The 27,293-nt window shown below is 41.2% G+C and overlaps 1 protein-coding gene across 3 annotated transcripts in view; it reads right to left on the bottom strand.

The window, feature by feature from the left end:
• ZBTB40 (zinc finger and BTB domain containing 40) overlaps positions 1 to 27,293 on the bottom strand; it is an 82,895-nt gene that overhangs the window by 13,372 nt on the left and 42,230 nt on the right. For 2 of the 3 annotated variants that reach the window (XM_068539113.1, XM_068539114.1), the window contains 9 exons: positions 16,244 to 16,436; positions 15,485 to 15,642; positions 11,674 to 11,866; positions 9,789 to 9,925; positions 9,186 to 9,387; positions 8,691 to 8,824; positions 6,904 to 7,072; positions 6,150 to 6,617; positions 5,206 to 5,412 (listed from right to left, as the gene is read on the bottom strand). In XM_068539113.1, coding sequence (XP_068395214.1) covers positions 5,206 to 5,412; positions 6,150 to 6,617; positions 6,904 to 7,072; positions 8,691 to 8,824; positions 9,186 to 9,387; positions 9,789 to 9,925; positions 11,674 to 11,866; positions 15,485 to 15,642; positions 16,244 to 16,436 — 1,861 coding nt within the window. The remainder of the gene's footprint in view (positions 1 to 5,205; positions 5,413 to 6,149; positions 6,618 to 6,903; positions 7,073 to 8,690; positions 8,825 to 9,185; positions 9,388 to 9,788; positions 9,926 to 11,673; positions 11,867 to 15,484; positions 15,643 to 16,243; positions 16,437 to 27,293) is intronic. The other variant, XM_068539115.1, reaches the window with a different exon arrangement.

The raw sequence follows: 27,293 nt of genomic DNA, 5'->3' as shown, positions 1-27,293 counted from the left end.
AATAGAGAAATGGGAAAATCAATAAGGTGAGGGTCCAGACAGCCCAGATCCTAGGGCTGACCTCAACTAGGGCAATCCACCTCATTTTCATTTTTTATATGTTACACTTTGGAATAAGATTTTGTTAAGAAAAAAAGGGTTTCTTACCATTTCCTAGAAGATCAGGACAAGACAAGGGTGCCCACTCTCACCACTATTATTCAACATAGTTTTGAAAATTTTAGCCATGGCAATCAGAGAAGAAAACGAAATAAGGAATCCAAATTGGAAAAGAAGTAGAACTTTCACTGTTTGCAGATGACATGATATGATACATAGAGAGTCCTAAAGATGCTACCAGAAAACTACTAGAGCTAATCAATGAACTTGGTAAAGTAGCAGGATACAAAATTAATGCACAGAAATCTCTTGCATTCCTATACACTAACAACGAAAAATCTGAAAGAGAAATTAAGGAAACAATCCCATTTACCACTGCAACAAAGAGAATAAAATACCTAGGAATAAACCTACCTAAGGAGACAAAAGATCTGCATTCAGAAAACTATAAGAAACTGATGAAAGAAATCAAAGATGATACAAACAGATGGAGAGATATACCATGTTCTTGGATTAGAAGAATCAATATTGTGAAAATGACTATACTACCCAAAGCAATCTACAGATTCAGTGCAATCCCTATCAAACTACCAATGGCATTTCTCACAGAACTAGAACAAAAAATTTTACAATTTGTATGGAAACACAAAAGACCCCGAATAGCCAAAGCAACCCTGAGAAAGAAAAATGGAGCTGGAGGAATCAGGCTCCCTGACTTCAGACTATACTACAAAGCTACAGTAATCAAGACAGTATAGTACTGGCACAAAAACAGAAACATAGATCAATGGAACAGGACAGAAAGCCCAGAGATAAACCCACGCACATATGGCCACCTTAGCTTTGATAAAGGAGGCAAGAATATACAAAGGAGAAAAGACAGCCTCTTCGATAAGTGGTGCTGGGAAAACTGGACAGCTACATGTAAAAGAATGAAATTAGAACACTCCCTAACACCATACACAAAAATAAACTCAAAATGGATTAAAGACCTAAATGTAAGGCCAGACACTATAAAACTCTTAGAGGAAAACATAGGCCAAACACTCTATGACATAAATCACAGCAAGATCTTTTTTGACCCACCTTCTAGAGTAATGGAAATAAAAACAAAAATAAACAAATGGGACCTAATGAAACTTAAAAGCTTTTGCACAGCAAAGGAAACCACAAACAAGATGAAAAGACAACCCTCAGAATGGGAGAAAATATTTGCAAACGAAGCAACTGACAAAGGATTAATCTCCCAAATACACAAGCAGCTCATGCAGCTCAGTATCAAAAAAACAAAAACCCAATCCAAAAACAGGCAGAAGACCTAGACATTTCTCCAAAGAAGATATACAGATTGCCAACAAACACATGAAAGGATGCTCAACATTACTAATCATTAAAGAAATGCAAATCAAATCCACAACGAGGTATCACCTCACACCAGTCAGAATGGCCATCATCAAAACATCTACAAACAATAAATGCTGGAGAGGGTGTGGAGAAAAGGAAACCCTCTTGCACTGTTGGTGGGAATGCAAATTGATACAGCCACTATGGAGAACAGTATGGAGGTTTCTTAAAAAACTAAAAACAGAACTACCATATGACCCAGCAATCCCACTATTGGGCATATACCCTGAGAAAACCATAGTTCAAAAAGAGTCATGTCCCACAATGTTCATTGCAGCACTATTTACAATAGCCAGGACATGGAAGCAACCTAAGTGTCCATCAACAGACAAATGGATAAAGAAGATGTGGCACGTATATACAATGGAATATTACTCAGCCATAAAAAGAAACAAAACTGAGTTAATTGTAGTGAGGCGGATGGGCCTAGAGTCTGTCATACAGAGTGAAGTAAGTCAGAAGGAGAAAACAAATACCATATGGTAACACACATATATGGAATCTAAAAAAAAATGGTTCTGATGAACCTAGGTGCAGGACAGGAATAAAGACACAGACATAGAGAATGGACTTGAGGACACCAGGGGGCAGGGAGGGGAAGCTGGGACGAAGTGAGAGAGTGGCAATGGACATATATACACTACCAAATGTAAAATAGATAGCTAGTGGGAAGCAGCCGCATAGCACAGGGAGATCAGCTCGGTGCTCTGTGATCACCTAGAGGGGTGGGAAAGGGAGGGTGGGAGGGAGAGAGACGCAAGAGGCAGGGGATATGGGGATATATGTATACGTATAGCTGATTTGCTTTGTTATACAGCAGAAACTAACACAATATTGTAAAGCAATACTCTAATCAAGATGTAAAAAATAAATAAAGTAGCAGTACAGCAGGGAAAAAAAAAAGAAAAAAGAAAAAAAGGGTTTCTTGAATCAAGAGTTGAAATTATTGAGAAGCCCAGGACTCAGCCTTTGGCCTTCTTCTCTGTCTCCACTTTCTAGATGATCTTATCTCAGAGCCTTACATTCCACCTGTACATTGCTAGCTCCCACATTCTCTCTAGCTCCCACATTTATATCTCTATCTCCCAGCTGTCCCTAGAACTTCAGACTTATATCCACTGCCTATCAGTCTAGTTCTCCAGCTGGAGGTCCAAGAGTAGCTCAAATTTATCACCATGCCAAAACAGAGTTCCTGAGTCTCCACCGCCACCACCCCCGCAACCCACCCACCTACATACACACACTGGAAACTCCAGTTTCCCCCCGTTTCAGTAAATGGCAGCATCATTTACCTGGCTGCTCATGCCAAAACCCCCAAAGCCATCCTTAATTCCTCTCTTTCCCTCATATCCCACATCTAATCCATTATCAGTCCTGTCACTTCCACTGTCAACAACATATCCCCAAACTTGAACATTTTTTTACAACCCCTCCAACACAGCTCCGTAAGACCCATTCTGGATTTTTAACCTCCAAAGTGGTGAGACTATACATTTGCGTTGTTTTAAGCCACTGTTCCTGGTAATTTTTTACAGCAGCAATAGAAACGAACACACCTCACATAAAAACCAAAGTCCTTATCTTGGCTTAGAAGATCCTATAAGATCTGGCCTTTTGTTGTTGTTCTTTTTTAAATAAATTTATTTATTTTTATTTATTTATTTTTGGGTCTTTGTTGCTGAGCGCGGGCTTCCTCTAGTTGCGGCGAGCGGGGGCTACTCTTCATTGTGGTGCACGGGCTTCTCATTGTGGTGGCGTCTCTTGCTGCAGATGACTTCTCTTGTTGCAGAGCATGGGCTCTAGGCACGTGGGCTTCAGTAGTTGTGGCTCGTGGGCTCAGTAGTTGTGATTTGCGGGCTCTAGAGCGCAAGCTCAGTAGTTGTGGCACACGGGCTTAGTTGCCCCGTGGCGTGTGGGATCTTCCCGGACCAGGGCTCGAACCCGTGTCCCCTGCATTGGCAGGCGGATTCTTAACCACTGCGCCACCAGAGTCCCAAGATCTGCCCTTTGGTGACCTCTCTGACCTTATCTCTCAACACTTTTCCCTCATATACTGTGCTTTAGCCCCTTCTAGTTTTCTTCGGTCCCTCAAACAGGTAAGTCTCATTCGTTCTCACTTGGAGAGGGGGTGCTCTGCACTCGTGATGTTCTTCTCCTAGATCTTCCATTGGTTCTGTCTCTCACTGCGTTCAGGTTTCTATTCAAATCTCCTCTGCTTTCTCTGATGATACAAATATTAATAAATAGTTCCCAATCCCCACCCCTGCTGCTTATTCTGCTTTATCTTTCCTCATTGCAATGACTACTATCTGAATTTATACTACACATTTATATATGGTCTGTTGTACCCACTGGAGTGTTAGCTCCACGGGCTTGTGTATAGTTACACTATCCCTAGTGCCTGGAATAATGCTCAAGAAATTCATTCACTCAGTAAATGTTTATTGAGGACCTCCTATTGCTAAGTACTATTCTAAGTTCCACAGATACAGCAGAGGGAAGGAAAAAAAAAGACTAAGAGCTTTACCCTCATGGAGCTTGTATTCTAACAGGGGGAGACTAACTGTAAACAAAATAAATTAATACGTAGATGACAGATCCTATGATAAGTGAGAGGGAGAAAAATAATGCAGGGGAACTGGGGCTGGGGCACTGAGATTTTACACAGGGTGGTCAGGAGAGGTCTAACGGAGAACGTGAGGTGTGTGTAAAGACTTGAAGGCGGTGAGGAAGTGAAGCCTGGAGATGTCTGAAGGGAAAGCGTTCCAAGCAGAGGAACAGCAGGAACACAGGTCCTGCAGCAGGTGCCCTGCAGGTCAGAGGGCTTGCAAGGAGGCTGCAATGGGTAGAACAGGGCAAGTGAGGGGGAGAGCAGTAAGAGATAAGGTTGGAGAGGCATCGGGGACTTGATCATGCGGGGCCTGGCAGGCTACCCTTCAGATTTTACACTGAATGAGGGGAAAAGCTTTTGCAGGGTTTTGAGCAGAGAAGCGACCTAACATGGCTTAGCTTTAGAAGGATCACTTGGGCCTGTGTACTGAGAACACTGTCCAGAGAAAGGGTGAGAGGAGGAGACCGGTTAGGCGGCTACCACAATCCAGGCGAGACGATGGTGGCATTTGTACTCACACACAAATGCTCCAAACGATGTCCAGAATCCTCCGAGAAGCCTTCCCTGACAACCCACCGCCCCCCCTCCGCCTGGACTAGAAACCCCTGCTTCATTCTTCCGTATCTCCCTGTAATGCTATTATTCCCTATCGCACCTCTGATGGGTGACCCTGACCCTGCACGGTAACTGTCTCTATACTAGAGACACGCTGGACCGTCAGCTCTGTGATCCCAGGTATTCCAGGTAAGTCACTTAGTGCCTGCCATTGCCTGATCCACAGCAGGTGCTCAACCAAGGGTTTTCTTATGCTTGAACTCCACCTCAAAGCCCAAAGAATTCCTGGCTTTATGTAAATTCTATAACTAGAAAGCCATAATATTATGTTAGCCAGCCTCTCTTCAGAAACTCTCACCAAAAGCATTTTACATGTCTGTGCACATATTCCCAGCATCTGTGCACCTAGAGAGTCCACGTCTATTCCTGTTTTTGATCTCTCTGAGATACGTATCACGCCTAAGCCCAAATGGGTTTTTAGGCAGCTCACAGTGTTAAAGTTTGCAGGAAAAATGAAGAAATTCTCCACGCCTTACCTTCTGAGTGCTTCTTCTTGGTGTGGTAGGCCAGGGCAGAGGCCTGGGTGAAGGTCATGAGGCAGTGCTTGCACATGAACGGACGGTCCCCAGTGTGAAGGCGAAGGTGGTTCTTCAGGGTAGAATTGGCCGCAAACTTTGCCCCACACTCTTCACAGGAGAACGGCTTCTCGTCAAAATGCTCCGTCAGTTTGTGGTACTGCATGCCTAGGGAAGCCATGCCAGGGACCAGAGATGCTAGTGATCAATGTTATGAATTCAGCAGGAGGATACACCCGAGCACTGTCTCAGGCCAGGCCTCAAGAGGAAGCACAGCGTGAACCACAGGACGCCAGGCCACGCTGCTCATCAGCCCACCACCCAGCGCTCCAAGCCACCTTGGTCCCTTCCTGGCTGGGTCAGGCATCAAGTGTCCCGGGTTCATCTTTTCTATCTCCTCTCTCTCTCTTAAATAGGACCCAGTCACCCAGAAAGAGTGAAACAAAGCTCACTTTTCTGTTTCATTAGGTTTGGGGCAAGGGAAAACAATTCAAATTCTACATCCCCTGGTTTCTAGGACTCTTGTTTACTATCAAGAAACAAGTGATACATGGAAACCTAAGAGTCAGGTGTGAAATAGCTGGTTATTATTATGAATAATAATAGCCACAATTTACTGAGTACTAACTCTATTGAAGGCACTGTACTAGGTGTTCAGCTATATTATCTTAAATCTTCATGGCAATTCAAAAAAGTAGGTGGTATCAGGGTGCCTATTTAACAGGGGGAAATTAAAGCTCAGGGAGCTGATTCCAAAGCTCATGCTCTTCTCAAAACATTACTCTGCCTCTGCTCTATTTTCTAAGCCTTCCCACAGCCCTTATTGCGTACTGGAGGCAAGGCCTGGAATCCAAACTACAATATCTGAATTATCATCCTCTATTACTTCGCCTTCTTGAATGTACCTGAGGCATGAGCAAATTCTCTTCCACAGAGGTCACACGTCACTGGAAGCCTCTTCTTCTTCTTCCTGGGGACGTCGGGCTCTCCACCTGTACCATGCGCCTCCAGCTGATGTTTCTCCAGCTCCTTCTTAGAGTCCTTGGTCTCGTTACACTCCTTACACTGCACCTGTTTGCTCTTGGCCACCCGACAGCGCTTCATGTGCACCTTGAGGCGGCAGTAGAAATGGAAGCTCTTGTCGCAGGCCTTACAGACGAAGCTCTTCTTGGCAGAGTCTGGGGAGGCAGAAGTATCTTTCTCTTGTCGTTCTGGCAAGGAACCAGTCTCTCCTTGACCGTCCTGTTTCCCAGGCTGGCAGTTTTCTTCAGCTGGCTCAGCTGCCTTTTCATCTGCTTTGTCCTTGGCTTCAAGGTGAAATTTATTACTCACCATCCACCTTTCCTTCTCTCCCTTTTCCTGAGTAAGGAAACCTGCACAGGAAAGAGATCTCATGGCTCTGGGAATTTCCCATGTTTCTACTTTGCTTTCTAACTTTCCTTCTTAGGGGAGAATGGAGACTACTTGGGACTGTCATCTTTACTCTCTGATAAACACAGATAGCATCATTTTACATCTATGTCTATGACTTTTCTAAGTATTTGAGAGCATATAAAATAAAGCCGCGATGGGTGAACTCTTAAATGAACTGCTGCCTCTTCTCTCCAATAAGGAAACAACCCGGGGGCGTAACAGGACCCCACCCACCCTGTTTCTTACCGGCATACGCCAACTCCTGCATGACAGGCTGCAGGCCTGGGAAAGATCTGTGGATGCCGCACAGGAGCTGACATATTTCAATGGCCGAGATGGATTTTTCCATGGCTCTGCTCAGCAATGCTCTCAGGGAAGCTTCAGGGCTGGCTGTCTCAGAGGAAATGCTCAGAATCTAAATGAATACCATGAGACAAAGGTTTGCGGTTAATATCAGCAGATTTTCTCCATGGTTTTCAACTTAGAAAAAACAAAGCTAATTTCAGGGAGGCATTGCTCCATCTGTAACAAGTATACATTTCGTGCCATAAATATAGTGGAGAGCCCTCTTTCTCCAAGAACAGGGAAATTAACACAATTTTAACAAGGAGGCACATATGAAGACAAATGTGCAAATACAAAGGTGCAAGCAAGGAAGCATTGAGGATTTTCTGTGAGAAGTATCTTCCCAGAAACCAGGAGTCTCCCAAAGAACTTTTCTAGATCTTAGTATTATATGCTTGGAAAGCTATAGGACTTGGTTGCTGGCATTTCTGTCTTAATGATCAAGATAATTTTTCATAATATATAACTGTCTGAATGTTGAGAAGTAATTCTGCATGATCAGTGGCTTCACATTTTTAGATACTTATATGTACCCTTTTAAACATCATTTTCTTTCATAAAGAAACTCAGGTTTTTAAGGAAGGTTCAAATAGGGGCTTTAAAGAGGCCAAGAATATTATTTCAAAGCCATCCTCTCAGAATGTTAGAGCTATCAGCAGAAAAGAGTCAGTACACTGAGAAAATAAAGCTAAACCATCCACAGATGGCCAAATGGAATTTTCATTTTGGAAGATATTTTATTTCTGCTCTTTTCAAGTCTATCTAAATAAACCTGATGTCCCTGGAGGCAGGCTTGAGACTAATTAGTGAGGCTAAAACTGATCAACGGCAGAAGCCCCATCTCTGAAGTGCGAGGCGTGCTGGAGAGTGTCTAGCGGATGAATCTCTCCTCTGAAGCCCCACAGAAATGTGTGCCATCTTCTGCCCATCTGAGAGTCAGACCAAGGTGGGGCTGTCACCTGTGTGGACAGAGTTAGGACAGCCTTTCTACACACCGTCCATGCCTACTTGGATCAAAAAGCTCGACAGGTGAATCTGTAGTTTAATTTTATGTTCCTTTATAATTCTTTCCCACTCAAGACGCACATGATCCTGGGATGAACATCCGTGAATTCCCCCTGCAATCCCCACCTGGTTTTTCTGGGATGCTGGCCACACTGTGAGAAGCCTTACAGAAAATGAGTTGGCAATATTTGTTATCCCATATGGGCAAAAGCTTTGTTCTTTCTATGTTTATTTTGGCTCTTTCTAGAAGCCAGAATAGAGCATGTAATAAGACCAATTTTACTTTTCTTCCTCTGAAAAAAGTTGCTTCTTAGAACATGTGAGAGACCAGTATCATGGTTCCTTTTGAGTTTTCCTAGGTTTAAACAAATGGAATAAATCTGGATTTGAGTCACCTGAACCTGAGTTCCAGTCCTGGCTGCTTCTCTGACTAGCTGGTACATCCTAGATACATCACTGACCCCTCAGAGCCCGAGCTCCCTTATCTGTAAAATGTGGGTGGCATCACCTGTCACCCAGAGTTGGGAGGATTATAAGAGCAAAAGCATGATAAGTGTTGCTTAGCCTGGCCCTGCCCGCAGCAGGTGCTCCAAGGAGCTGGTTCCTCCCTTAGGAGTGAAGACAGTCCCGGGCATCAACGCTGTAAAACTCCCCCAAACACTGTGCTGTTATCCCCACCACACCTCTTTCAGAGTCTCCGCCAGGCGCTCTTCCTCTGAGGCCAAGCACTTGAGTTCAGCCCTTTGCTGGATGGCCTCTAGGATCAACCTGTGATGCCTCAGGATGGTTTCGAAGGCGGCACTTTCTGGGGTCATCACTGAACAAAGAGGGATTGAAAACTCATTAGTAAAACTATGAGCACCATTTTTCCCTTTCATCTTTTCTCAACTCAGTTCTTCATAATGAGAATATACTTCATCTATCTCCCACCTGGAGTTGGGAGTGAAGAAGACGGCAAACATCACTGTAATCAGAGTATAATTAATATAAGCTTAGAAGAATTGCTGCACATTTTACTTTGAAAGGTTTACAAACTCCCATGTCCTTGAACAAAATTGCCAGTCCTTACTTCTACTGGTCAGGATGTGGAAGACTACCGTAAGAGAGCTCTATTTTCTGCAAAGACTGACAGTAACCTCTGGTGGGGGCAAAGCCAGCAGAGAGGCCAGGCAACCTACCTGCCCGGAAGAAAGCGTCTGCGCCAGGCTCCCTTCGTATTTCCTCCGTGAGCAGGTTCAATGGGCAGGCCTTTGTCTCCTGAGCCACCAGCAGCAGTTGCCAAATGGCTGCTGCAGAGAGAGTCTGCTCTTCTAGAACTGCTGACATCAGAGCACTGAAACCACCTGAACCAGAGTCACGTTTCACAAGCTTCTCCATGACCTTCAAGATGCGGCACAAACATACACGTAAGGGACTTTCTAGCCACTGGCCCAGCTGCAGAGCTGCAAATCTGAGCACTGGGTCGTAGTGAATGTATTTCTGGGGAGGAGTTTTTCAACATCCTTCACTTCTTTCAACCTGAGAGATGTTTATACACGAGAAGCTTCTTCATTCCTCCTTTTGAATGCTTTTCCTTATCACTGCAGAAATTACAACTATCCTACTTGTCACTCTGCCTTAGAAATTGAATCACCTACTATCTCCTTCTCTGCTGACCCCTTAGCATTTCTCAACATGGCTGTGTGTGTGTATGTTTATATAAAAATATATTTAAAAAATATATATGTTAATCTTTTTTCCTTCTCCCTCAATTTTGCCCACCCGTCCTCCCTCTCTCTTACCTCTCTTTCTCCAGGGGCTAAACTCTTCACATGTGGGATCATTTTTTGTAACATCTGGTTGTCTGTGAAAATCTCTGAGAGGTTTTCGTGATACCGCCTCAATAGTTCAATCCCATAATCATCAGGGCTTGCTTGGACTGTAAGGATATTAGCAAAACAACAACAACAAAACCTCCTTGAGGCCTTTTCTACACGACACGAGGGGAGTTACAAATGCGGGCAGAAGAACAGATCAGCACAGGAGCTCTGTCTCCTCTGGAGCACAAGTGCAGCTCGTGGCTTGGGGCCTCACACATGTGTGCTCACATCTCCTCTGGTCTACACTTAATCACTCAGTGTTGCAGGGTCACAAAACCACCAACACTTTGAAAGTTAGCGCCCAGTGGTAGAAGCTAGTGATTGCTCAACCAGGGGGTAATTAGAAGGCTGCACTTGTAAGAGGTGCAGATGTAGAGATTCAAGGGATGTTATCCACCAGGCCTGAGGTAAAGGATCCATGCGGCGATCCAAAGTACAGGCAGGCACGAGTCAGGACGGCGGTAGCAAAGCTGACCCATTGTTCTTCTGTTTATATGCCCTCTGAGCCAATCTGTTAGTTACTCTCTTTTAAGAGGTTATATTTATTTGAAAGTAAAGAAAAATCAAAACTATCAGGCATTCCCCTCAGCTTTGTAGATATTTAAAAATTTATTTTCCTCTCTGGCCCAGTAACTCCAATTCTGGGAATCTAGCCTTAAGAAATGATCTGAAGGCAAAAAAATTCTGTGTACAAAGATATTTGCCACTGAGAAGCCTGTGACGATGATGATGAAGATAACAACTAATATTTACCGAGTGCGTATTATGTGCTGAGCGCCGTGCTCCGTGTTTACATATATTATCTCACAGTAGCCACAGAAATGAAGGTGGAAGGTACCATTCTTACCACCATCTCACAGAGGAGAGACCGAGGTTCAGAAGGGTTAAGTCGCTTACTCAGGGTCACAGAGCTACCAAAGAAGTCAGGATGCAAATCCCAGTAATCTTGATAGTCTTAACCATTATGCTACGTGTGCCCCTAGACAAGGGCATGAGTAAGAGAGCATAAGTATACTTATGATAGCAACCACATAGCCTTAAAAAAATAGAATTCTAGGGAGTGTTCTGAAGCATGGAGGAGAACGTTTATGCTATATTGATAAGTGGGGGAAATGGTAAAATACGGTAGAGCATCTCAACACTAAAAATAATGTGATAGATGAAATACGTCAATGTGTTAACACTGAAATAATCAAGTGGTGGGATTTAAGGTTTTCTTCTTTATTTTTTAAACTGTTCAAGTTTGTATAAGTATATATTATTCTTATAAGCTAGTTAGAAAGTTCTCTCATTTCCCAAATAGCCTCCTTCTGAAAACCACTTCATTCTCAAACATTCTGGGACGGGGGATGATTGGCTAGAGTTGGGCTCTTTTTCTAAGGGATAGTCCCCAGACCAGCTGGACACGAGGGGTGGTTAATTCTGGGCACTGCTGGAGGCAAACAGCACTCCCGTGGGAGTGGCGACATCAGGACCTGAGTTCCTGCTGCTCACACGTGTGAGCGCTGTGAGTCTATCTGCTCCGCAGGCGTTCACAGGTGGCACGTGACAGCCCCGGGGAAGCCACACTTGTAAACCCTGAACCACGGGACCATCACGGGGGAGCTTAATGGAGAAGAAATTCTTAGATTTCCGATCCTAACTCCAGAGATATCGAGAATCACTGATTTGTGACAGCTAGTTTCTCTTTCACAATGGCCTTTCTTAACATTGTCTTATCTCCCCAGCAAGGAGCCAAAAGGGTGTTTTAAGCTATAATTTTCTGTAGGAGTGGTTCCAGTCCAGAGAGTCAATAATTAACTAATACCTGTGGTGCTCGGGAAAGCAGCTAATTTCTGCAAATTCTCCAACAGAAGGCCCAAGTTTGGGAACGTCATCTTCACAGCCTGAAGGAGTTTTACCAAACTCTCAGCGCTCAGGGTCTTCTCTTCAGCCATTCTGTGCAACAAATTTTCTATTGTCTCCTTGGGTGTTCCACCCTCACAGCAATTCAGAATCACCTGCAGTGGCAAGCAATCAACCCGACACCAGTTACTGACAATTCTAAATGCATTTGACACACCACTGGAAAGACCAGCAAGACAGCATTACAAGCCGCCCTGACTCCAGGTCCTCTTCTGCTTGTCTCTAGCGCTAGTTTTGTCATAGTCTCTTCCTTATTCTGTTTCAATAAAATTCCAAAACATTCTCCAAACAAACAGCTCCATGAAAATCTTTCTTTCTCAGTTGCGGGTCTGTGCATATTCTTTACCTCTGACAGTTTGCATTTTGTGAAAATATTCTTACGCTAGGCCTCTATGATAGAGCAAGCAGCTTACATCTAAGCTTTAGATTGAGTCTGTTCAGACACTAAGATTGCAAAACTGACTGGCAATTAATAAATACAGTTACAGTGTTTTTCATCTTTGTTCAGTAAAGTACATGACAGTGGCAGAGGCTGCAAGTTCAGAGCAATTCTATTATTTTACTTCCTTTTACTTTATTCGCATTGCAATTTGAATACCCGGATACTTCATACATTTGTCTGTGGCCTCCAAAATAATAGATTTCAAGTGCACTTCAGGATCATTTTTCTAGCGGATTCCTCATTATCTATCCCTCTCCTCCCCAGCGGCCACATGCACCAGCTCAAGTCATCATCCCACAGTTCTACCCGCTTGTTCTTCCCTGGTATGCTAGAGGGTCTTCTGAGTCAAGAGGGCACAGGCCTCCAGCAAAAGGTTGAAAAATCAAATACCTGACAGTTATTTTAAAGGTATTTTCCAGTTACAACAGAACTAGCTCTTAATGGACTGCAACTAAATATGTATAACTCGGCTCTTGTGGATGATACAGGGGGTTATTTCAATACATGTAATCTACAGGTTCGCAGTGACTGAATTTTGAACTTTCCTTTGGGAAAATGCCAGCTCTCAGGAGAAAGAGTCAAGCAGATGGTCATGGTAGCATGCCAGAGGACGCTATTATCAAATTACTTCTGTTTTAAAATAATAAATTTAGCTATAAAACCAAATTGGTTTTATATATGTAAAAGAAATATCTATATTACATATATGAAAGGCATGTGTATATTATAAATTAAGTTGTCACATACCTTGTCCATACAGAATATAGTCATTCTCTTTGTTTAAGGTCTAATATATATCAGATTTCTACTAAATGAGCCATAATTTAAAACTTAAGGGCTTGTATCTAAAAACCGTACTGATTTCTGTGCTATCTCTTAGCTCGTAAACAATAACCTGATACAAAACGAGGCAGCCAGATACTGTTAAGAGTGGGTACGAACTTTAAAGCCAGACAGGCCTAGTTTGAAACCCAGTTCTAAAATGTACGGCCTGTGTGACCTTGGGCAAGTTATTTAAGTCTTTAAACCTTATTCTTCTCATCTGCAAAAGAAGATAACAATACCAACTCTTGCACTGTCAGTATGACAATTCTCTAAAATGAAGCTGCCATTTGTAGAGCCGAGCATAACTCCTAGGACATATGTGATTGTTAATAAATGACAGTGGTTACCGATATCATTTGGAAGCAGGATGCACAGTGGTTAAGAGATGTGCTTTGTTTAGAAGTCTGGGTTCCGGTGCTGGCCCCAAGCAGCCGCGCCTTTGGGTACGCTGCTTACCATTCTTAGCTTCTGTTTCTTCGTCTTTAAAGTTAGGGTATTAACCATAACTTCATAAAGTTGCTGCGAGGGTAGAATTTAGTAATGCTTTAAAGGTCCTCAGCACGCTGCTTGGCACACAGTAAACGATAAATAAATGGCAGCTATAGTAATTACTATTTTTGTATCTGTTTCCAATCCTGAAGTGAAAAAATGCCTATTTACCCACAGAACCCAAGGTATGTTTACAGAAGGGCCATGGTACCTATGATTAGCATCATTCCATAAGAGAGAAAAAGTTCCAAAAGGCCTGAGAGCAAGTTCCACATGGTGTAAAAACACTGCGCCTATGCGATCAACATTCACCTCTACACTCCTGCTTTATTATTTTGCTTCAATTTTCATGAGAAAGAGTAGCCTAATGAAGCTCTGGTGGAACCTCAATCCTAAGAAGTGTTTTTGTGATTTACAACTAATTTAAGTTCTTCTGCTTCAGCCCTTTCTGTCAAGTAAACTGAAAGTGACAGAAGAAAATGACAGCATGGTCTGCCTGGCTGCAGGGAATGGGGCTGAGTTTGGGCTCCACCTATAAATGCTATTTTATCAAGATAATGAAACAGTTCAAAGGACACATTCAATCTAGCTAATAAGGAAAAAGTTTGAATGAGTAATTGAATGAAATCACTAAACAAGGAATGAGATATTTCTAGAGCTATAAGCAACTTACTTAAACTGAGCGCCTGAAATTAAACTTAATCTGAAGTCTAAGGAGAAAACAGGGGTTTACTCTTACTCTGTTTGTATATTATCTTTCTCAAGAAGTGCAAAGGAGTTAAACTTTTAAAAACATAATTTGCAAAATATAATTTTGAGATTAAAGGTCTTCCCATTTTATATGAAAGAAAGAGCAATATAAGATCGAGAAGAAGAAAATCTAGGATCCAGTCCTCACTATCAATCCAGTACTCAGCCATCACACCAGTGGTTTCTAAACATTTTCTCTCCTGAACATTTAAGCCACTTCCCCCAGTTTGATGCCACAAAAGTTCTCTGTCCCTATTCCTTCCTTCCAGATATAAAAATATTTTTAGCACAAAGTTGAAATCAATAACACCAACAAATACAGTTCTCTAGTTGACTTGAGAAGTCATGCCAGCAGTTTTATGAGGATTTTAGCAGCTGGCTGGTGGGAGTGTAAATTGGTACAACCTTCCTGAAGGGCAATTTGGCAATATGTATCAAACACTTGAAAAATTTTACTCTCTATTCCAAAATCTCACTTCTTAGAAATTATCCTGAGAAAATAATCTGAGAATTATGCAACGATTTGTGTGTAAAATGTTCCCCTGTAACATTATTTATAATAGCAAAATACTGAATAGCAAAAACTAAGAAACAAATGCCCCAAAATAATTAATGAATTATGGTATATCCGTTAGACAATACAATGCAGCTACCAAAAATCCGTATGTAGGTATGGAAATATATTCACAATATATTCAATTAAAAAATAAAGTTACAAAGCTATATGATAATCCCATCCCAGGATGATTCAAATGAGAAAAAGTGGGAGCACATGTTCCAAAATGTTAGTAGTGATCATCTCTGGGTGGTGAGATGGTGGAAGATTTGGACTTTTTTCTTTCTGCTTGTTTTCCCAATTTTCTGAAGATGAACAGTGTATCATTTCTGTAAAAAAGTGTCATAACAATTAGAAATGTGCCTAAACACTTCAACTCTTGGGGCAAATGTTTTATATCAAAATCCCACGGAGTCAGAGCAGGAATAGCCATCCATCCATGCATCTAAAGATGTAATGTCTGACTACAGTATGCAAGGCACTCAGCAAGCTGGTGCAGGGGATACACGGAGGTATGAAGCAAGAATCTGAGCTTCAAGGTGCTTACTATGTAGTATGTGAAGAAATACTGCAAGGTAAAAAGTGCTCTGTGTCACAAAGAGGTTTAAAACAGAGTGCTGCAGAAAGGAGGAAGAGATACTCGACAGTTACCCTTTTCTCAGAGCCAGTCAGGAATTCCTCCTCGCCTGTTTCCAGGAACTCCAAAATAGGTCTCAGCTGTGTTACACACCGGATCAGGTCCTCTTTGTGTTCTAGTAACAGAACAGACAAGGTCTTTCCCTCTTCTGTGCTCCCTGGGGGAGAAAGAGCTAGAGATGAACAAGAGAAGCTCGTCAATTTGAAGAAAATGACAGCATGGCTTGTCAAGAGAGATCTAACAGAATAGTAAAGTGATTCTCAGCCAATTCTGAGCACCCGAATGCAGAATCTCTTTTTGGAGAGGAAAATACTTTATTATTCTGTTTAAACTCTATGAAAGGAAAAATGTTTCATGTATCTGTCGAAACACAAAGCTGTAGAGCCAGCCAGCGGTTAACCTCTGGCTGGCAAGGCCACTGCTTTGTATCTAACCCAAATGAGAGAAACTTCAGGCTTTAAGTGCTGTCAGCAAACCAGTTCACCGTGGGCACTCAAAACACTGATTTGGATGTGTGGCTTTCTGAAGGGCAGGAGAACACTGATGGTATTCTCCAACTCCAAGATGTCAGATTAGTTAACTAGGGGGTAGAAATGAAGACTCAAATTCAGTTTGCATATATTAACATGCAGTCTCTGGAACTACAGGTAGAATTTATGTGAAAATCACTTTAACAATAACTAAGCCACTGAAGAAATGTATCACTGGAGCAAGCTTTACAGCATCTTCCCAGAATAAAATTCAGTCACTCAGGTGGATAAGGTTTCTCGTACCTTTTGGCTGCACTGCTTCTACAGCCTCTGGCTGTCCGTCTAACAGTGCTGCCTTCACCGCAGGATTAGAATCTTGGAACAGCCTCAACAGGGACACGACAGTCTGAACATCCAGGCTCTCACTTCTTACTTTATCCAGGATTCTCTGGAATGCTGACTGTCCTTCTTCACCCACAAGACATCCCATTATGGTCTGTAGAACACAAGTGCCCAGAAAGACAGATTAGCCAGCCATAAGAACTCCATGCTCCTTGGATTTGGCAAGTGGGCCCTCAACAGTTTGATCCCCGCCTACTTGACCTTTCTATGGCATTTGACGGTACTATCACCTCTGCAGCACAATTCTCCTCTGACTTCTTGACACTGAAGCATTTTGGGTAAGAACTCGCCTTTCTGACCACTCTTTTTCTGCCTTCCTCACTGGCTCTTCTTCCAAATCCATAAGCAAAAGCAGTACCTAAGACCGGTTTCAACTCTTTATTTTTTCTCACTTTATATACTCTCCTTTTGAAAAGCTCTCAGACATATAGCTTTAACTATCACCTTTATGAAGACAACGCTGAAAACCAGTGCACTAATCCTGAACTCTGTCTCAATCCAGAGCCACAGTGTCTGTTAGATGTGCCTTATCCTCCAGGGGTCTCAGCACCATATGCCTAAAACCCAACTCCCTTCATGACTTTTCAAAACCTAGAGCATTAAAATATCAACAACTCCAGGGGTAAAATAAACAACATTAGCATTCCTTTCTTCGCTCTGACAAAGCATCTCTCACACAAATGGGAGGAATGCCAACTGGAAGGCAGAATTAATATTTCTATTTCAGCAATAATGAAAAATCTGGTAATCGAAAATTTCATGAGTATAGTCTTATGTATAATCTTTATATTTCTACTTGGCAAAACTACAACTTACCTCTGATGTTTTTTAGTGTCGATACTATAAAAGAAAGTAGTTTTCTCATGAGAGTCTTTAGAGAGCAAAAAGGTTTTCTAGACACACACATGCACACACAGCCACATACACAACACAAAAGGATCTCCTGAATATGTATACTGGCAAAGTTCACCTAGACAGTTATTATATATTCTGACAGTAATTATATGTTTAAAATTGTTGTTTAGAGGGACTTTATCTTCTTCTCTCCTCCCAAATAAACAGGATTATAAATGAGTTAGACTTTGTGTTTCTTGAGTTTGTTCTAGCTTGTTTCCTGATCAGAGAGCTAAGTTAAACTTAAAAAAAAGGTTCCTATGAATTTTGGTCATCTCCAAAAGTAAACATAGATAAAACACAATTTAATAATCCTTATTAAGTTTTTACTGGAATAAGTAACTTCCATGAACATAAGATAAACTCATTTTGTCTCTATTTTAAAAATAATAAACAAATGAGATAAAAATGTAAGTTGAATGTTTAATTCTCTTTGGTCACATTTATTCATCCTTTCTTGCTTTTATTAGTTGGCCTAAAATCTCTTTAGAATGCCTCTTCCCTGACAGCAGTAGGGACCTGAGGTAGGCAGCCTCAGGTTCCCAGTATGCCTCCAGGTTTTCATGCCCTTGAGCTGAACCTACTGACTTGCTTCTAAGGAAAAGAATATGGCAAAAGTAATGGGACACCACTTGTGAGGCTAGGTTACTGTGACTTCCGTTTGCCCATGTGTGGACTCCCTCAGTGTCTTTCCTCCATGGGATGCAAGCTGCCATGTTGAGAGGTACCCTATAGAGAGGCCCATGTGGCAAGGAACTCACATCCCCGGTCAACAGTCAGTGAGTGAGCTTAGAAAGAGACATTCCCCAGCTGAGCCTCGACATGTCTGCAGCCCAGGCTGACACCCTGAGTGCAGCCCTGTGAGGGACCCTGAGCCAGGGACTCAGATAAGCTATGCCTGGATTTCTGACCCACAGAAACCGTGAGGTCATAAACGTTTGTTCTTTTAAGCTGCTAAATTTTAAGACTAATTTGTTCAACACAGGAATAGGTATCTTATAAAGACCCACTATTGCTAATGCCCTTAGTCTTAAACCTGTTTCTTCCTCTTTATTTTCCATTTCTATCCTCCCTCCCTCCCTCCCTCTTGTGCACTTAACTGATACAGCATACAGCTATCTCATTCTATCCTAGGCCAGTTTTCTTCCCCCCGAAGCTCTCCGAATACCCCAGATCCACCTCTCTCAGTATCCAATTTGTCTGGCATTATCATTTGAGCCAGTGGGGAAGAGAAGCTTTCATCAATGGTGGCATCTGATGCGCTTCTCATTATCCTCTCTGCTGTTTCCTCCTCTGCAGAACTGCTCAGCAGTGAAATTAAAACATTTGTTAACTTCATTGCTCAGCAGTGACACCAGGGTGACCATCTGGGAAGAGAAGCAGGGGTAGGCTGATGAAAGGGCCAGGAGGGAGCAGTCAGCTGCCTGGAAAGCCCTGCTCTCTGCTCTTTCTTCCAGCACCTACTGGGGACCTGCACCAGAGCCAGTGCTGTAGCTTACTCCACCAGCCCCCTAAGCTGCCTGGGGCTCCACAGTGGAGTGAGCCCTTTCCTGAAATAGGGGATCTGACTAAACAGAAGGGTGTCACATATTGCAACAGGCTGGAATTCACTGATTGCTATCATGTAACAGAACTCTAAGAAATGGACCAAAACAGAGTTTTATTCTTTAACCAGACATTTGGAACTCCTTTGATTCTTAGAGTTAAAGGTACTTCAATAAATTTGTATCAATTCATGGTCACAGAAGTACTCAAAGTACTTTTATCTATGAGTGAAATATAGGTCAATATATTTAAAGATGGGACAGTTTTCTTTCCCTCTGTTATATGTGAAAAAACCATTTAATCTTTCCCTTACACTCAGATCTTTTAATTGAATTTACTTATTTTCCCAACCACTTGCCTACTGCCTGCGGATTTGTCTTTGTTACACTATATTCTTGTTCGCTCATGCCTTCCCGAATGCTGAGGGCCAGGCAATGGTAATAATGAGACAGACCACAACAGCTCAATACCATCCCAGATACCGTGCATACTTGCCATCTGCTTTACTCCTTACATCAGATCCTGGAGGCATTACCACGACCACTTAAAGGAGAGTCAGAGAGGTGAAGTAACTTGCCCAAGTTTGCATGGCTAGTGAGCAGAGTACCCGGATGAAACACTGAGCTCATTCCAATGACCTGGCACCCCTTTCACCCAGTTCCATCTCCCAAACTTTGAGTGTAACCAAATCCATTTCACTGGGTTTTATTGGACTTACTAGAATCAACATCACTTGAACACTGGGTAGCATCTAGACAATCTGTACCATTCCTCCTGGTCTCACTGATTAGTGAAGAGACTGGTATACAATGGGTGCTCAATAAATGTTTGTTTAACTGAATGAAATTCCCTTCCCATAAGACCACTAGCCCTTCTAGCTACAGCTGCATATCTTAGATTTAATAATTAGCAGAGAGGAGATCTGAAAAAAACAACTTAAGTTCATCTCTCATAGACCTGTAAAGTGAACCCTATCCACTCACTTCTCAAGAAGGTTACCCTATAGTGTGTCAGTGAACACAGTCCACAAAACACTGCCCTACAGGTCTTGGCAAACCTCTGAAGTAGTAACACGGATGAAAACATCAGATTCACATAAGAGCCTTCACTGTTGTTTGCCTTTGAAACAAAGTTGAAGGAAAAAAGGATGCTACCAGGTCTTCAGCTTTGGGAGTCTTTCTAGAACTTTAGGTGAAAAGTGGATCAAACAGCGAGGAAATCAATAGTAGAAAAAGTTATCTCCTTATTCTAGTCAAACACTCACCTTGCTATCTACACAATTAATTAAAAGCAGGGACACGGCTAGGAACAAAGCAAGTAGACAATTAAAAGTTCTAGCATAAAAGGTGAAAAAAAGTACAAGTTTGCCTTTAAATACAGGTTTTACTCAGCTCAGCCGGAAAGCCTCTTAGGTCAGTATCAGCTTTTTCTAATGGTAAGAGATACTACACTGAGATAAAGACAAGGGGAAGCCACTTTCCCATCCCGGCACCCAAGAGATTTCTCCTTAATCAGTTTTGGCTTTGGTTTCACACAATTCAAGCTGCCCAGGTTCTTCTCATATTGCTGCAATCACTGCTCAGAGAATGGCTTTGCCACCTTTCATCATTTATCTCAGGAAAGAAAATAATCAGGACGCTGGTTCATGATGTCCTCCCTTAACACAATCCAGGCCAGGTACATACCTCATATCTGTTTTTAAGAAAAGGAACAGGCTGGTCCATCTCAATCAGAACATCACTCACAAGCCTTTAACAGGCCTCAAAATTACACACCTAAGTGTAGATTATAGTTAACATTGAGCCATCTTTTTAATTTATGATGATGAACCAAATAACAGCCAACAACAACAAAAAACATTCAAAGCTCTCTGGGAGCTAAAGATGTATAAACAGAACAGTGACAAACAAAACCCCCAAACAACCTTTACAACTGTAGCTGAAACGCAGAATGATGTTCCAAGTGAACAGTTCTAATAAATACATTCGACACTGAAGTATTTTGGGGATTCCTGTAGTTGGGTGACTTCTGTATACACTTCCCAAAAAATTACATACGTGGCAGGATTTCTTTGTTGTCAAGACATTCTATAAGGATAGGGATCCACTCTTATTTATGTCTATTTTCCTAGCAACCAGCTCAATGCCTGGCACATACCAGTTGCTCAGTAAATATTTGCTGTATCAAGGAGAAAGCAAAGAATAACACTTGGGAAATGGGTATTCAGCAGCTACTCAAAACACTGAGAGCTGTCAGCATAGACACTGTGACATCTGCCATCATACATTAAGAATTTTGTTAAGCCATTAACTTCTCCATCAAAACTTCTCAAAATGTAGTCTAGAGATACCAAAAAAGCAGTCCATGGGGAACTTGTTAAAGATGGAGATTCCCAAGCTCTACCACAACGCAAGAATCAGACTCTGGAAATGCGGTCTGGAGGTGTACATTTTAACAAGTCCACCATTTTAACAAGTGCATCATTTTTATATATACTGAACTGCTGTTCTAGAGACTGATGGCTTTGCACGAGACACTACACCTGCAGTTCAAGAAGCCACTTCCAAGGGTAATGGTACCTATTTGAAAGCATGCCTTGCAAATTAAGCTTAAATATCAACAGCAAACCATCTCATGTCAGAGTAAGTGACCACAGCACTAGGATATCATAAGGCATTAAGTGAAAAAGGAGTTTCAAGACTGACTGAGTCTAAAAATGACTTTTTTAAAATGACTTTTCAATTTTAAATAATATTTTTTAAATTTTAATCACTTTATTTTATTATTTTTTTATTTCTTTCTTTTTTTTCTCCCTTTTCTTCTGAGCCGTGTGGCTGACAGGGTCTTGGTGCTCCAGCTGGGTGTCAGGCCTGAGCCTCTTAGGTGGGAGAGCTGAGTTCAGGATATTGGGCCACCAGAGACCTCCCGGCCCCACGTGATAGCAAATGGCGAAAGCTCCCCCAGAGATCTCCATCTCAACACTAAGACCCAGCTCCACTCAACGACCAGCAAGCTACAGTGCTGGACACCCTATGCCAAACAACTAGCAAGACAGGAACACAACCCCACCCATTAGCAGAGAGGCTACCTAAAATCATAATACGGTCACAGACACCCCAAAACACACCACCGGACATGGTCCTTCCCACCAGAAAGATCCAGCTTCACCCACCAGAACACAGGTACTAGTCCCCTTCTCCAGGAAGCCTACACAACCCACTGAAACAACCTTAGCCACTGGGGGCAGACACCAAAAACAACGGGAACTACGAACCTGCAGCCTGCGACAAGGAGACCCCAAACTCAGTAAGTTAATCAAAATGAGAAGACAGAGAAACACACAGCAGATGAAGGAGCAAGGTAAAAACCCACCAGACCAAACAAATGAAGAGGAAATAGGCAGTCTACCTGAAAAAGAATTCAGAGTAATGATAGTAAAGATGATCCAAAATCTTGGAAATACAATGGAGAAAATACAAGAAACGTTTAACAAGGACCTAGAAGAACTAAAGAGCATCAAACAATGATGAACAACACAATAAATGAAATTTAAAATTCTCTAGAAGGAATCAATAGCAGAATAACTGAGGCAGAAGAACAGATAAGTGACATGGAAGATAAAATAGTGGAAATAACTACCACAGAGCAGAATAAAGAAAAAGGAATGAAAAGAATTGAGGACAGTCTCAGAGACCTCTAGGGCAACATTAAATGCACCAACATTCGAATTATAGGGGTCCCAGAAGAAGAAGAGAAAAAGAAAGGGACTGAGAAAATATTTGACAAGATTATAGTTGAAAACTTCCCTAATATGGGAAAGGAAATAGTCAATCAAGTCCAGGAAGCATAGAGAGTCCCATACAGGATAAATCCAAGGAGAAACACGCCAAGACACATATTCATCAAACTATCAAAAATTAAATACAAAGAAAAAATATTAAAAGCAGCAAGGGAAAAGCAACAAATAACATACAAGGGAATCCCCATAAGGTTAACAGCTGATCTTTCAGCAGAAACTCTGCAAGCCAGAAGGGAGTGGCAAGACATATTTAAAGTGATGAAAGGGAAAAACCTACAACCAAGATTACTCTACCCAGCAAGGATCTCATTCAGATTTGACGGAGAAATTAAAACCTTTAAAGACAAGCAAAAACTAAGAGAATTTAGCACCACCAAACCAGCTTTACAACAAATGCTAAAGGAACTTCTCTAGGCAGGAAACACAAGAGAAGGAAAAGACCCACAATAACAAACCCCAAAATTTAAGAAAATGGTAATAGGAACATACATATCAATAATTACCTTAAATGGATTAAATGCTCCAACCAAAAGACACAGACTGGCTGAATGGATACAAAAACAAGACCTGTACATATGTTGTCTACAAGAGACCCACTTCAGGCCTAGGGACACATACAGACTGAAAGTGAGGGGATGGAAAAAGATATTCCATGCAAATGGAAATCAAAAGAAAGCTGGAGTAGCAATCCTCTTATCAGACAAAATAGACTTTAAAACAAAGACCATTACAAGAGACAAAGAAGGACACACATAATGATCAAGGGATCAATCCAAGATGAAGATACAACAATTGTAAATATTTATGCACCCAACATAGGAGCACCTCAATACATAAGGCAAATGTTAACAGCCATAAAAGGGGAAATCGACAGTAACACAATAATAGTAACACCCCACTTTCAGCAATGGACAGATCATCCAAAATGAAAATAAATAAGGAAACACAAGCTTTAAATGACACATTCAACAAGATGGACTTAACTGATATTTATAGGACATTCCAGCCAAAAACAACAGAATACTCTTTCTTCTCAAGTGCTCATGGAACATTCTCCAGGATAGATCATATCTTGGGTCACAAATCAAGTCTTGGTAAAATTAAGAAAACTGAAATCGTATCAAGTTTCTTTTCCGACCACAACTCTATGAGACTAGATATCAATTACGGGGAAAAATCTGTAAAAAATACAAACACATGGAGGCTAAACAGTACACTACTAAATAACCAAGAGATCACTGAAGAAACCAAAGAGGAAATCAAAAAATACCTAGAAACAAATGACAATGAAAACATGACGACCCCAAACCTACGGGATGCAGCAAAAGCAGTTCTAAGAGGGAAATTTATAGCAATACAATCCTACCTCAAGAAACAAGAAACATCTCAAATAAACAACCTAACCTTACACCTAAAGCAATTAGAGAAAGAACAAAAAAACCCCCAAAGTTAGCAGAAGGAAAGAAATCATAAAGATCAGATCAGAAATAAATTAAAAAGAAATGAAGGAAATGATAGCAAAGGTCAATAAAGCTAAAAGCTGGTTCTTTGAGAAGATAAACAAAATTGATAAACCATTAGCCAGACTCATCAAGAAAAAAAGGGAGAAGTCTCAAATCAACAGAATTAGAAATGAAAAAGGAGAAGTAACAACTGACACTGCAGAAATACAAAGGATCATGAGAGATTACTACAAGCAACTCTATGCCAATAAAATGGACAACCTGGAAGAAATGGACAAATTCTTAAAAAAGCACAACCTTCCAAGACTGAATCAGGAAGAAACAGAAAATACAAACAGACCAATCACAAGCACTGAAATTGAAACTGTGATTAAAAATCCTCCAACAAACAAAAGCCCAGGACCAGATGGCTTCACAGGTGAATTCTATCAAACATTTAGAGAACAGCTAACAGCTATCCTTCTCAAACTCTTCCAAAATAGAGCAGAGTGAGGAACACTCCCAAACTCATTCTATGAGGCCACCATCACCCTGATACCAAAACCAGACAAAGATGTCACAAAAAAAGAAAACTATAGGCCAATATCACTGATGAACAAAGATGCAAAAATCCTCAACAAAATACTAGCAAACAGAATCCAACAGCACATTAAAAGGATCATACACCATGATCAAGTGGGGTTTATCTCAGGAATGCAAGGATTCTTCAACATACGCAAATCAATCATGTGATAAGCCATATTAATAAACTGAAGGATAAAAATCATATGATCATCTCAATAGATGCAGAAAAAGCTTTCGACAAAATTCAACACCCATTTATGATAAAAACCCTCCAGAAAGTAGGCATAGAGGGAACTTACATCAACATAATAAAGGCCATATATGAGAAACACACAGCCAGCATCATTCTCAATGATGAAAACCTGAAACCATTTCCATGAAGATCAGGAACAAGACAGGGTTGTCCACTCTCACCACTATTATTCAACATAGTTTTGGAAGTTTTAGCCACAGCAATCAGAGAAGAAAAAGAAATAAAAGGAATCCAAATTGGAAAAGAAGAAGTAAAGCTGTCATTGTTTGTAGATGACATGATACTATACATAGAGAATCCTAAAGATGCTACCAGAAAACTACTAGAGCTAATCAATGAATTTGGTAAAGCAGCAGGATACAAAATTAATGCACAGAAATCTCTTGCATTCCTATACACTAATGATGAAAGATATGAAAGAGAAATTAAGGAAACACTTCCATTTACCACTGCAACAAAAAGAATAAAATACCTAGGAATAAATCTACCTAAGGAGACAAAAGACCTATATGCAGAAAACTGTAAGACACTGACGAAAGAAATTAAAGATGATACAAACAGATGGAGAGATATACCATGTTCTTGGACTGGAAGAATCAACATTGTGAAAATGACTCTACTATCCAAAGCAATCTACAGATTCAATGCAATCCTTATCAAACTACCAATGGCATTTCTCACAGAACTAGAACAAAAAATTTCACAATTTGTATGGAAACACAAAAGACCCCAAATAGCCAAAGCAACCTTGAGAAAGAAAAACGGAGCTGGAGGAATCAGGCTCCCTGACTTCAGACTATACTACAAAGCTACAGTAATCAGGACAGTATGGTACTGGCACAAAAACAGCAATATAGATCAATGGAACAGGACAGAAAGCCCAGAGATAAACCCACACACATATGGTCACCTTATCTTTGATAAAGGAGGCAAGAATATACAATGGAGAAAAGACAGCCTCTTCGATAAGTGGTGCTGGGAAAACTGGACAGCTACATGTAAAAGAATGAAATTAGAACACTCCCTAACACCATACACAAAAATAAACTCAAAATGGATTAAAGACCTAAATCTAAGACCAGACACTATAAAACTCTTAGAGGAAAACATAGGCCAAACACTCTATGACATAAATCACAGCAAGATCCTTTTTGATCCACCTCCTAGAGTAATGGAAATAAAAACAAAAATAAACAAATGGGACCTAATGAAGCTTCAAAGCTTTTGCACAGCAAAGGAAACCATAAACAAGACGAAAAGACAACCCTCAGAATGGGAGAAAATATTTGCCAGTGAAGCAACTGACAAAGGATTAATCTCCTCAATATACAAGCAGCTCATGCAGCTCAATATCAAAGAAACAAATAACCCAATCCAAAAATGGGCAGAAGACCTAAATAGACATTTCTCCAAAGGAGATATACAGATTGCCAACAAACACATGATAGGATGCTCAACATCACTAATCATTAGAGAAATGCAAATCAAAACTGCAATGAGGTATCACCTCACACCGGTCAGAATGGTCATCATCAAAACATCTACAAACAATAAATGCTGGAGAGGGTGTGGAGAAAAGGAAACCCTCTTGCACTGTTGGTGGGAATGTAAATTGATACAGCCACTATGGAGAACAGTATGGAGGTTCCTTAAAAAACTAAAATCAGAACTACCATACAACCCAGCAATCCCACTACTGGGCATATACCCTGCGAAAACCATAATTCAAAAAGAGACATGTACCACAATGTTCATTGCAACTCTATTTACAATAGTCAGGACATGGAAGCAACCTAAATGTCCATCAACAGATGAATGGATAAAGAAGATATGGCACATATATACAATGGAATATTACTCAGCTATAAAAAGAAACAAAATTGAGTTATTTGTAGTGAGGTGGATGGACTTAGAGACTGTCATACAGAGTGAATTAAGCCAGAAAGAGAAAAACAAATACCGTATGATAACACATAGATATGGAATCTAAAAAAAAAATGGTTCTGAAGAACCTACGGGAAGGACAGGAATAAAGATGCAGACATAGAGAATGGACTTGAGGACACAGGGAGGGGGAAGGGTAGGCTGGGATGAAGTAAGGGAGTGGCATGGACATATATACACTACCAAATGTAAAATAGATAGCTAGTGGGAAGCAGCCACATAGCACAGGGAGATCAGCTCAGTGCTCTGTGACCACCTAGAGGGGTGGGATAGGGAGGGTGGGAGGGAGACACAAGAGGGAGGGGATATGGGGATATATGTATACATATAGCTGATTCACTTTGTTATACAGCAGAAACTAACACACCATTGTAAAGCAATTATACTCCAATAAAGATGTCAAAAATAAATAAATACATAAAAATTTTAAAAAAATAAAAATACTGAGTTAATGTATCAGCAAACAATAGCAGTTGTCACCTACTGAGC

The sequence above is a fragment of the Eschrichtius robustus genome, chromosome 3 (genome assembly GCF_028021215.1).
Source record: "Eschrichtius robustus isolate mEscRob2 chromosome 3, mEscRob2.pri, whole genome shotgun sequence".
Taxonomy (NCBI): domain Eukaryota; kingdom Metazoa; phylum Chordata; class Mammalia; order Artiodactyla; family Eschrichtiidae; genus Eschrichtius; species Eschrichtius robustus.
This window is presented reverse-complemented; position numbering and strand designations above follow the sequence as displayed.